At 41.2% G+C, this 12,772-nt stretch overlaps 1 protein-coding gene across 2 annotated transcripts; it reads left to right on the top strand.

Moving 5' to 3' along the window:
* Positions 1-4,811: 4,811 nt before the first annotated feature.
* On the top strand, positions 4,812-12,502 carry LOC307031933 (uncharacterized protein). Of its 2 annotated transcripts, none has more exons than XM_079669523.1 (10): positions 4,812-5,006; positions 5,629-5,759; positions 6,159-6,360; positions 6,460-6,712; positions 6,959-7,000; positions 7,081-7,163; positions 7,245-7,433; positions 7,654-7,735; positions 9,400-11,361; positions 11,861-12,502. In XM_079669523.1, exons 2-10 carry the CDS (start codon positions 5,668-5,670, stop codon positions 11,866-11,868), a joined length of 2,913 nt encoding a protein of 970 aa, XP_079525649.1. In that variant the 5' UTR covers positions 4,812-5,006; positions 5,629-5,667; the 3' UTR covers positions 11,869-12,502. The 2 variants fall into 2 exon arrangements, with proteins under 2 accessions (XP_079525649.1, XP_079525650.1); XM_079669524.1 differs by having other exon boundaries at positions 4,812-5,018.
* The last annotated feature ends 270 nt before the right edge of the window (positions 12,503-12,772 follow it).

Raw genomic sequence — 12,772 nt, 5'->3', positions numbered from 1 at the left:
ATCTTTATTAGTAATTCTATCGCTTGAAGTGGAGTCGAAAGAGATGAGTTTTCAGTCTGCGCTGGAAGATGTGCAAGCTAACTGCTGTCCTGATTTCAATGGGGAGCTCATTTTTGGAGCCAGGACAGCAAACCCATGTGTTTTTGCTGATGGGAACTTGGGTCCCCCTCGCAGTGCGGGTGCAGCGAGTCGTTTGGCTGATGCAGAGCGAAGTGCACGTGCTGGGGTGTACGGTTTAACCATGTCCTGGATGTAGGAAGGGCCAGATCCATTCGCAGCATGGTACGCAAGAACCAGTGTCTTGAAGTGGATTCTAGCAGTTACTGGAATCCAGTGAAGGGAGCGGAGGAGCGGAGTGGTGTGGGAGAATTTAGGAAGGTTGAAGACCAGACGAGCCGCTGCATTCTGGATGAGCTGCAGAGGTCGGATGGCACATGCAGGTAGACCAGCCAGGAGGGAGTTGCAGTAGTCTAGGCGTGAAATGACGAGAGCCTGGACCAGGACCTACGTCGCTTTCTGAGTCAGGAGGGGACGTATCCTCCTGATGTTGTAAAGAGTGTATCTGCAGCAGCGGGTTGTAGCAGCTATGTTTGCAGTGAAGGACAGTTTGTTATTTAGGGTCACACCCAGATTCCTTGCAGTCTGAGTCGGGGAAACAATAGAGGTGCCGATGTTGATTGTTAGGTCAAGAGTGGGACACTCTATTCCCGGAAGAAAAAGCCTTGTCAAGGTTGAGCATGAGGTGATGAGCAGACATCCACTGAGAGATGTCTGCTAGACAAGCAGAGATGCGTGCGACGACCTGGGTCTCTGAGCGGAGAAAGGACAGAATGAATTGGGTGTCGTCAGCGTAGCAGTGGTATGAAAAACCATGCGGGCTAATGACTGATCCGAGCGAGTTTGTGTACAAGTAGAAGAGGAGGGGACCAAGAACAGAGCCCTGAGGGCCCCCTCTAGTTAATTGACAAGGGTCGGACTCGGACCCTCTCCAAGTTACCCTGTAGGTGCGGTCTTCGAGGTATGAGGTGAGGAGGGAAAGTGCAGAGCCTGAAACTCCAAGCTCTTAGAGAGTGCGAAGGAGGATCTGATGATTCACCGTGTCGAATGCAGCAGACAGGTGAGTTGTGTTTTAGACAGAAAGTACAAAGTAAAAGTGACTAAGTATATTTACTCGAGTACTGTACTTAAGTTCATTTTTGAGTGCTTCACCTTGCATTCTATGCTACTTTACACTTCCAAGTTAAATCTACTAATGATTTATGGAAAGCAATTAAAGTTGGTGACTCCTTTAACATCTGCAAAATATAAAATAATAACACATAAATGGACAACAAATTATAATACAGGGATATAACATGTTCTGAAAATAGCCCACATATGAATCTATTTCATAGCGCTGTGTTCAACTAAGTGGGCTAACTCAATTTAAGATTTGAAAAAGAGTGTGTAAACTCCACCCCTCGGTGAGTGGTACTCAGTGGAGTAGCATGTCACTCTCACTTTCACATCTCCATATGAACAACTGACAACTCCTTTAAAAATACTTTTACAAGCAGGCATTAATGCAATTTATATAATATTATTTATGTTTTTCTGCTGCAGAATGTATCTGTTTTTGCCATCAAGAGTGACTCCTGATTAATAATACGTGGTCAAATAAATGTAACTATACATAACACTGAAACATCCATGTGGAAAAGGGGTAAACAGTGCAGTGTGTCTGGTTGTATTCCCTCAGTGTGAACAATGTTTCCTCAGCGGCATATCGACATCTCTCTGTCACATTGCTGCATGTTTCATTAGAAACAAAGTGATGCATTTGGAAGCCATGTTCAAACAGTGGGAAGTCAGAGTTAGGCTGTGGCCAAGGAAGGATAAAAACACAGAGTTTACAGCTGTATTTCCCTTTTTTAGTTGTTGTTTTGCATCTATTAGTAGTCATTGCGCATCGGTTTTTATATCTGTTTTTGTGGTCAATTCGTTTTTATCTGTGGTCATTTTGTTTAGTTCATTTATGTTGTGATTTTGTCACTGCGTGTATTGGTGGTCACTTTGTAATTGTTGTTGTCTTTTAGTAGTCAATAATAGTTTTTTGTGTATTTGAATTTGCCCCTTTTCATGTCACAGTGCAGTTTTGCTTTTCCTTGCAGTTGTTTTGACCCCTTTCTGCGTCTATTTGTGGTCATTTTGAGTCTTTTCCTCATCTGTATGTGTCTCTTTCACTGATATTTTGTAGGTGAATATCGAGGATGGGCATTTCAGTCACTTATGTGGTCATGTTTGACTCTCTGAAGTTGTTGTAGCACTTAATAAGAAGGCTTCTATTTGGCAGCAACACTCTAATGTAGCATTCTGTTTCTTGCTCTGCTTTCTTTATAGTGAAGCTGGAAAAACAGACGGTTCACAAGTTTATATAAAACAGAAAATAGATCAAGCAGTCCATATTCTGTGCACTGCTGGGTAAACACTTCCTGAGTTTACATGAACGTATTCAACAATAGAGTGGACCTACACATCCAATGTCGAGAAGAGGAAACAAATTCATATTGTTGCCATCTTGATTTCCTTCTGACGGGAAAAATAAAGCTTGATTGTCCCGCCATCGCACAATGAGGATGGAAACCGTGCTATAGGCCGAGGCTAAATCCATCTCTGTCCTCGAGACACTGCATTTCTTCCATTTCACAAAAGATGAGACATGGAGGCAGACTGGGTAGTGTGACTAACAGGCTTTCTGTTCATCTGTTAGTCATCATAAGCAGTTCATTAACCCCTACACACACACACACACACACACACACACACACACACACACACACACACACACACACACACACACACACACACACACACACACACACACACACACACACACACACACACACACACACACACACATACACACACACACACACACACACACACACACACACACACACACACTGATCTGCAGCACAATCCCATTGATTCTCCCCGACAGACTTCACAATGAGATTACAAGATTACAGTAGGTGTGAGCCTGTGTTCCCTGGCTTCATTTGATTAAAACTCCTACTAACTGCCTGCTACTGTTTACTAAATGTATTCAGACAAATCAGGTGCTTTGCACGATACTACAAACAATCATTGTCTTTCAGTCATTAACAGGCTAACAACTGATCTCTTTATGGGTGGAATGACTTATCAGATAAATAGAAATTCCATTAATCAAGGCTTTTGATGAACAACTGTTCTATAATTACCCATTCCCACCTATAGTGAGAGTAAGTGATACTCCACATGAGACTTGATGGAGGGGCTATGATTACAGACTACAAAATGAAACAATTGTGACAATTGATGGGGTCAAGGTTGAGTATCAATGGTGAAATGCACTCTTAGGGTTATTTTTGGTCTACAATTCTCTCGCAACCTGCCTACTTCGACACAATAAGTGATTTACTACATTTCTCAGAAGATCTTAAAAGCCCTGAAAGGCATGAACACTCCGCTGGGTTAAACATGGAGGAGAGGAGGAGTGACAGGAGAGTGTGATTTTCCAGCGGAACGAAAGTGCAAAAAAAGACCAACATTATAACTGCATTTACTGTCAGATGAGATACTGCTGTTGGAGGATCAGTGGGATTAAGGGCCTTTCTACAAATTGTAGTATTCTTCTTTATTTATATCATTGATGTGGTCAAGGGAGAGCATTCTCATTGCAGACAGGTTCACCAGGTCACCATGCACATGCCCATGCAGATAACCCCCCCCCCACACACACACACAAGTACTCTCACAGGACACACAGACATGCACAGAGTGTCACATGACGGGGCAGGGCCTGGAGGTGTGGTGGTTTGTCTGCTAAACAGGGATTACAGGGGGAAGAACATCTCTCTTCTTCAAACACTTAATAAAACAGAAGAGGACGGTAACAGAGAATGGGAAGAATCGGTGGACACGGGTAAGTGTGAAAAGCTATGGCTGCATTTATAATCAGTTAAGGGTTTCCAAATATGGGAGCATAGGGAGACGCAGCCCTTTAAAAGCCCTAATCCCTCTTACTATAGAAACACTGTAATCTTATTTGGAAGCCAGCATTACTGTTAGACAACAAGGCTGAGGAAAGACAGGATGGTTTGGATCTATTCAGCTATATAAATAAAATTGTTTGTTGATATAAAAAAACAGGGTTCATGGTGTCCTTATTATATAAAGTCAGGAAAATAACACTACATATTATTTCTTTCTTCTTATGGACAGTCCACCGATGCTAGTTATATTATTAGCTTACTTTAAAGCTTGTTTTTTGCAGTTTCTGTATATGTTTGTCTAGAAATAAAAAAAGAAATAACTTGTTTTTAGCTTAACTAATAGGAATAAGCATTAGGCTATGAACACAAAATATTATGTTGTAAAATAAATCTTGTGTTAACAGAACTGGTAGGGCAATAGCATGAGAATAGGAACACAAACATGTAAGATAAAGAACATAATAGTGAAACAATGTTAACTATGGAGCAGTTTACCAGAGAAATTACGTTGAATATTATTTCTCTTTTTCTATTAACAGACCTATGTGGATATGCTCTACTTTGAGCATCTAAGCTAACACATGCTACCGTTTTTATTAGCAAACTATCAGTCTCTATTTAAAAAAAAAATTATTTTATAAATCTAGAAAACAAAATACAATATAGAAAATCGTAATAATTAGAACTAGTAGAAATTAGCATAAGGTTATTAACGACTACGTACAGAATGGGCGTTGACTTAAGACCTACAAAAGGGCAAAGGGCAAAAGTGACAGCGGTTAAATTAGATGGGAGACGAGGAGGGTCTAACTTCATCTTAAAAGCGAAGGATAGCGTTGCAAGCAAGTCGCTTCGTAATTTTCAGTAGAAAACTTAAGTTGCATGCGTTTAAATTCGTGGTTGTAACTCAGCTTTCAACGACACTGTGGAACTAGTTCGGTTGGCGGATTTGGTTTTGGACCGTCAGGTTTGAGGAAAGAGGCTCTTCAGGTAACCGCTGAGGTTTGACACTATTTATTTGCCCCATTTCAATGACGTTTCAAAGTTTTGGCAGGTAAATAAGTAGCCTTAAATGTCACATATAAGGATGTATCTGTAGCAAAAGGAAGATGTAGGTTAACTTTTTAATAAACAATCATCTGTAAAAGCAGCATCAGTTTGGAGTAAAAATAATCAGATGTACTCCACAGTCAATCGAGTTGAAACAATTACGCCATTAATCAACACACAGAAATGTAACCACACTTTTTTATAACCGTTTAAAAGGGTATACAGTATTTGCTGGGTTTCTTCATATTCTAAGATAAAAGGATTTTATTTGGGTTGTTATCTGTTGGTTGGACAAATAAAGCAACATGTTTTACATACTAAATGCCTAATCAAAAACCAACTAATCATGATGAAATTTGCATCAATACAATGAATAATATATGTTTAGATGTACCTTCTCTATGGGAGTTGTAGTTAGTCCTTCTAATCTCATTCTTGGAATGTCTTCAAGCAGCAGTAAGACATTTCACACTACCACCCTGATGTCATCTGTGTGTGTGAGGTAATATGAGGGATGGTTCTCCCATTGACACTAATTACTGAAATATTTGTTCCCTTTCAGGAGGTTTACCTGACGTTGGGAATAGCATCTGATCTGGCGATGGGTGAGCAGGAGAATCCACTGGACAGAGACCACTGTCTGTCTGTGGTTCTGCCAGGGGGGATGGAGAAAAACGCCACAGTGCATGGAAGGTAGGTCTTACACAAACATACAGATAATGTGCAAAAACTAAAGGCACTACGGCTTTTTCATTTTCAAAGCTAAATGCTAATGCTACTTTTGATGCCATTGACCTGTTTTATTCACATGCTGGTTTAGATTTTATTATGGGAAATGTTGAATACAATAGTCTTGGAGCTTAAGCCATACTACACAAATCAGAATATCCTGAGCTCAGCTGCATTGATTTGAAACATTTAAAAACAATATAAATAGCCTTTTCAATTACTTTAATACCTTTGTTTGGTCTATTTCCTCTTTGTCCACCTCTAGCGTTTTGATAAAGTTTCTCCTGTAATTGTCATACCTTTGCAAGATCTTTGGATGTAATCTCTGTTATTGATGGTCAATTCTTCACTCTCTTTTAATAGTAAACCAGTGATGGACTTACTGGTGACCCTCTGTGCGAGTTACCATCTGAATCCGTCTGACTACACTGTTGAGTTTCTCTCGCCTAACAAGAACAACATCAGCTTCAAACCCAACTCTCCTATTGGCTCCCTGGAAGCGGAGACAATTGTGCTGAAGCCCAGAGGGGTGGAGGAAAAGATCAGGAAGCCATACGTGCCTGAGGTAAAAGTGGTTTATATCTGTACAAAAACACAATTTAAGCCATAGACTTTCATTCCATTGTTGCATAAGATAAACAGTACGTATCATCTCTCTCTGCAGGCATCAGTTCGTCTGTTGATAAACTACAATAAGTCCCATAAGACGGTGGTGCGAGTCAATCCAAGAGTGGCCCTTGAGATTCTGCTGCCAGCGGTGTGTGACAAGTGTGAGTTTCAAGTGGAGACCACCATATTACTGAAAGACTCTTATTCTGAAGAGCCTCTGGACCTGAGCAAGACCTTAAATGAGCACGGACTGAGGGAAGTGTTTGCCAAAGACACAGCCGCTAAGGAGCCTGAGCCCCAAGAAGCAGGTACGTTAGAGGACATATTGATATGACATGACTAAATCCATTTCCAGCCTATTCCAGACATATTTCCTGCTTAAATTGTTGCTAAAAACCCTACATTTGAACTTCACGGTTGTTTTTTTTAGTTTCTTCGACAAAACCCTAAGGTCAACATCTAAAATAAGATGTTTAGTTCCTAAAATATACCTGCTTCTATATATATTTGTTCAAATCTGACCTCATAATGTCATGGTTTTCTGCCTGAATCAGCTGTCACTCAAACAGAGGTCATCACACCACCTCCACTACAAGGTAACACATTCATACACACTCTCAAATATGATCAACCATTTCTGCTACATTACTAATCAAGATATTTCATTATCATATAGACCTGCCAAAGGAGAAGAAACAGAAGGACAACAGAGGATTCCTCAGCCTATTCAGAAAGAAGAAGAAGAACAAAGCTGCAACGGTACAGTGTTTCATCATGTTGTCAAAGATGGCTGACTCTTTAACGTCTTCTGCTCCTAACTATATTCCCCCCTCTTTCCAGGAAGGGGAGAGGAGTGCCCCAGCTTCTCCTGCTCCCAAAAAACAAGTGGGAGACAATGTGCGGGTACTTTCCTCCTCGAACACCCTGCCATTGGAGATGCCCAAGAAGAGACGGGCCCCTCAGCCGCCCATCGGGGCCTCACAGAGCGTCCCCAACAACCTCGGGGACTGTCACGTCGGAGGGTCACAGGTAAGTGCTGGGAGGGTGGAAATGTACCCACTTCCACTAAGGAAAGAAGAGTGTGTGTTAGTGTATGATACCCCTCTTAACACATGATGTCTATCCATGAAATATTCGATATTCAGGGTCATGTGTAACGCTACATTCCCACATAAAGATGGAAAATGGTGGTATAAATGCTCTCGATGAAAAAAACACGCTAATAAAAGGAATTTGTTTGTCATCGTAGAGGTCAGCAGATTCCACCTTAAGGAGCAACAAGAGGAGGGCCCCACCCCCACCCTGTGTTAACAGCCACCAGGAGGTCAAAGGTAAGACCTGCATTCATGATTAAAGACCTTTTGAAGTTTCAATTTGACTGGGGGGGTAAAATGTGGCTATTTGAGAAGTATAAAATATAAATTTAGGTCAGTACCATCACATAGTAGCTTTCTCTTTATGTTGCCATCCACTGAAGCATCATTGAAACAGCAGAGGATATGAAATAGGCTGGTGGAATAATCCCAATTGACCTTTTACAGTATTTCCGTAAAAAAAAATCAAACAGCTTTAGAGTGGGGGGAATTCTTGTACCTGCCAAATCCTCACGGCTTCAGCCAGCGCCACACCGGGTCAAGACAGATTGAAGTTAAATCAAGATTAAAATGTCAAAGCCAATAGAAGCTTTATATCCAGAGCGAAACGCGGCTGTTATCAGTCGGAACAATTTAACCCCGTTCAGGACAATTAAAGTGACCCGCAGCGCTTTGTTCATACAGGCTGTTCCAAGATAAATCCCTCTATTGTCTGAGTGCTCACTCCCCTGTATTAGTGTGATATTCTCACCCACCCTCTGTTCCCTTTCATTCTGACCATTCTGATATTAGGTTATTAGGGACCTTTAATTAAGCCAGAATCACTTCACAATGAAACACAGAAGCACATACTACAGTTTAAGAAAGCAGACATTTTGAGCTGATAGAAAATGCTCTTTTCAAAATCTAATTATCCAACTTAATTGCCCTCAGCAGTCTCGGCTCCCTCCCGTGTTTTTTGTATCAATCCCCTGCAGGAAAAACAACTCCCAGCCAAGAGTTGCTGATCACACTCTCCATCCTGTCCTCCTACACTCACTTTATCACAGACTGTGAATAGGGCATGTTCATCACTGTGTGTGTCTTTAAAGCTTCAGACGTTGCTGCCCTAAAGCGTTCTCCTCTCCCTGCTTACAGACTCTGTGTTACCTGGAGGGGGGGCTTGAGGGCTGCTGTCTCCTCTTCCTCTCCTCCTTCCATCATCCCTATTCCTCCTGTCCGTCCTCCCCCTGCGCAGGCCTCTTCTTCCTCATTTCCAACTTAGTGGCTTTTATGGATGTCTGTCACTGCACTTCAAAGCTATTTATTTGCCTTGTTTTTATTTTGTCTGCTTGTTTTTTGGTGGAAATTCTGTATTGTCCTTCTTTTGTCTTTTTTTGTTTGTTTTTCTTTCAATGGATTACTTTTTTGTAAACTTACTGCTGTGCCTACACTTCAAAACATACCATAAGACAGATCAATACTTCAAATCTTTGTATTTTATGCTAATTTCTTTCTCTTCTTTTTATTTTACTTTTTATATATATTTATGTTTCATTATGGTTCTTTCATCTTTTTTCTGATTTATTTATTCATTTAAGTTTATATTCGTAATTCATTGTTATTTCTCTTATAACAATAAAATTGGTATTAATCAAATCAACTTTACGATTGATTTATTTAAAAAAAATGTGTCTCTTAATTTTCTACTAAAATTGATTTCTAAAGTTTTTCCATTTGAGCCAAGTTCCCTTATGTTACTTATTCCATTTTCTTATGTTACTGTTATATTTTAATAATGAATGTTGGTGTTCTCTATGCAGAACTTTCATTGATAATATTACTTTGCTTAAAATTAACATTAATTAAAGTTTTCCTCTTTGTTTTGAAGAGCCTTAATTTGAATATTCCTGTTTCTCCAGCGCCCGTAGACTCCCTGACAAAGGATCTGAGAGAAAGCGACGAGTCAGAATGTGTATCACTGCCCTCGTCTTCATCACCATCACCATCCCATCCACGTTCCTCTTCATCCTTCTTACGTTCATCCTCATCCTCCTCCCGTTCATTTGCTCATCTCTATGACGTGACTGACACGTATCTGCCTTCGTTTCGGGGCAGAGACCTCTCTGACGCCCGCTCTGCTCTTGCCAAAGTCCTGACGTCCTCCATGTCCAAAGGAGCGCTGGTCAGGCGTGTGAGGAACTCTCCCTCCTCCTTAAAGTCCATGACTCCGAGGCGTTCGGATAACGGGGGGCTCTGCGTAGAATCTATTCTAGAACACAAACTCCCAACTGAGCATGAGTGGCAGGATCCCGCACAAAGGAAGAGAATGACCACGTTTAAAGTGGTTCCCTCGGGGAAGTCCCACGATCCTGAACTCACCACAGAGCAGGGAACCGTAGAAGATCACCCTGAGAGTGAAGGTTCTACTGCTGAGCCTGAAGAGGATCCACCAGGGACTGAAACACCTTTACAGCACCCAGTACCTCCTGGGAAATCTCTGCAGAGTCCAAAGCCTCCTGAAAAGCCTTTGCGTAGTCCAAAACTTTCTGAATCACCCTTGTGGATTCAAGGCTCTTGTGGAAAACCAGTGCGGAGTCAAGAACCGTCTAAAACACCTTTCCGGAGTCCAAAACCTCCTGAAAAACCTTTGCGCACTCCAGACCTTTCTCAAAAAACAATACTGGTTCAAGAATGTTCCGAAAAACCTTTGGGTAGTCCAGAACCTTCTGAAACAGCTTTTCAGAGTCCAAAAACCCCTGAAAAACCTTCTGGTAGTCCAGAACCTTCTGAAACAGCTTTTCAGAGTCCAAAAACCCCTGAAAAACCTTCTGGTAGTCCAGAACCTTCTGAAACGGCTCTGCAGAGTCCAGGCTCTTCAAAAACACACTTGCAGAGTCCAGAACCTTCTGAAACGGCTTTGCAGAGTCCAAAACCCCCTGAAACACCTTCTGGTAGTCCTGAACCTTCTGAAACGGCTCTGCAGAGTCCAAAAACCCCTGAAAAACCTTCTGGTAGTCCAAAACCTTCCGGAACGGCTCTGCAGAGTCCAGGCTCTTCAAAAACACACTTTCAGAGTCCAGAACTTTCTGAAAAACCCCTGCATAGTCCAAAAACCCCTGAAAAACCTTTGGGTAGTCCAGAACCTTCTGAAACGGCTCTGCAGAGTCCAAAACCACCTGAAAAACCTTTGGGTAGTCCAGACATTTCTGAAAAACCTTTGCAGATTCAACAGTCTTCCGAAAAACCTATGAGGAGTCAAGAGCCTTCTGAAACATCCTTACAGAGTCCTAGACCTATTTTGCAGAGTCCAGAACCTTCCGAACCACCCTTGGGGAGTCCAGAACAATCTGAAACACCTTTCCAGAGTCCAGAACCTTCCGAACCACCCTTGGGGAGTCCAGAACAATTTGAAACACCTTTCCAGAGTCCCGAACCTTCTGAACTTCCAAGTGACGGTCAGATCATCTTGGAGAATGAAGCTGAGGATCGAAGCCACAATGGACAGTCTGAGAGTAAAGACGTAAACCATTGTGGTTCACTCGCTGAAGTGAAGCAGGAAGTGGTTCAAGAAGAAGAGGAAGAAGCCGAGGACTGTTTCCCTCCCCCTCCTCCACCCTTCTACTTTCAAGAAACCCTAGAGGAGAAAGAAGATGCTTCCTCTCTGTCTTCTTCTCAGCAACTAAGTCCAACCTCCAACGGGATTCATCAGAAGGAGTCTTCCAGAAAGCCTGCTAACCCAGCCCCCTCCAGGTTTGCGGAGGCCGTAGCACTGCGCGTGCAGAGGTCCCGTCTCAGGAGCACAGGGAAGGGTTTAGGCGCTCAGGTCCAGAGCAGACCACTCGGTACACCTCCATCACCCCCCAGGTCCCCCTACCAAAATGGTGAGTTCCAAAGACCACTGAGTTTAGAGTTTAGTGCTTTAGCTTTAATGTGATACAGATAGCAGTACTGTACTATTTTTTTGCTTGGTTTGTCTTTGTGTTTTAAAGCCAGTAATTGTACACAGTTGCAGATGTAGTAATTTAGTTTGCATTTTCACCATATTTGATGGAAAAAAATACATGATCCTTAGCATAATAAAAAAAACTACTGAAAAGTGAAAACAGTATTTCAACACAAAGCGATAGCAAAAGTCTCCTATTCAAGAAATGTCACAAATAAGCCCCTAATCGTTTAAACAAATAAATATATGTTTTCAATTCATATTTCCTTTGAAAAACAACATCTAACATAGTATAGTATTTCACTCATCTGTCTGACGTAGAGACAGAAAATAAATATCGGCATCTGACTGTATATCTTGTCGCCATTTTAATATCTGCATTTGGAAGAAAACCGTGATATAAATTTCTTTCAGTTGTGTCTTTTTCTCTTCTGTAGGTGCCTGACTGTCCCTGGATCATTTCTAAGTAGATGAACAATATTTTTGCATCAGTTTTATGACAAGCAACTGACTTTTTTGTATTCTTGTCTTTTTTAGTTCAAAGACACGTTGCTGTCTGATTTTGTTGGACTTTAGATTATGTTGAACATAAATATTTTGTCCACACAGCCAAATGTACAGGATAGAGTTGTTGAAGAGACAACGTCCTGTTTTTTCTTTACTTCCTTTTAAATTTTTATTGAAGATGTGCCAAGGCAGATGCAAAGCTGACGTGAGAATTTTTGTTTGTGTAAAACAAATGAAAGTGCAATAATAGGTTTATTTTATTTCTGTGCCAGAGTTAGTTTTCCTCTAGGTTGTACATGTTATAATTTATAAGGAATGCAGTATAACTGATTTGCTGTTTGGCCAGCAGGTGGCAGTACAGTATTATTTAAAAAATAATCAAATCTATATATGAGATTTTATGTGAAGTCTAAGAGACACATTTTATCACTTTAAGTTAGTTAATATTGTTTTTTTTATGGCTCAAGAGCATTAATGAACTCACATGACACATTATTATAATATTTATTTTTCGCAATGCTTTGTCTGTCAATTCTAAGGACTTTCCCAGAATAAACCTGCATTTAATGACATGAGAATTTCTTGCATTTCTTGCAAAAACAAATCAGTGTTGAAATCAGTTTTATGCCAACACCTTCCTGAATAAACTCCGTCCACTTTGCAAACACTGTTGTGTCTTTAACGGACCCACACCTCGGGGCGATACTGCATAGCTATACTTGGGTGCCAAAAGAATCTGCTGCACTATACGTATTGATCCAGCCCTGGCCTTGGAGGAACAGCAAGGAGCTGTGCGAGGTAGAGACCTCGCCAGAACCGCCCGTGGCTAAAGCTCCACGTTT

The sequence above is a fragment of the Notothenia rossii genome, assembly GCF_949606895.1.
Source record: "Notothenia rossii genome assembly, chromosome: 3".
Taxonomy (NCBI): Eukaryota; Metazoa; Chordata; class Actinopteri; order Perciformes; family Nototheniidae; genus Notothenia; species Notothenia rossii.
Note: the sequence above shows the minus strand (reverse complement) of the source record. Positions and strands in the feature narration are given on the sequence as shown.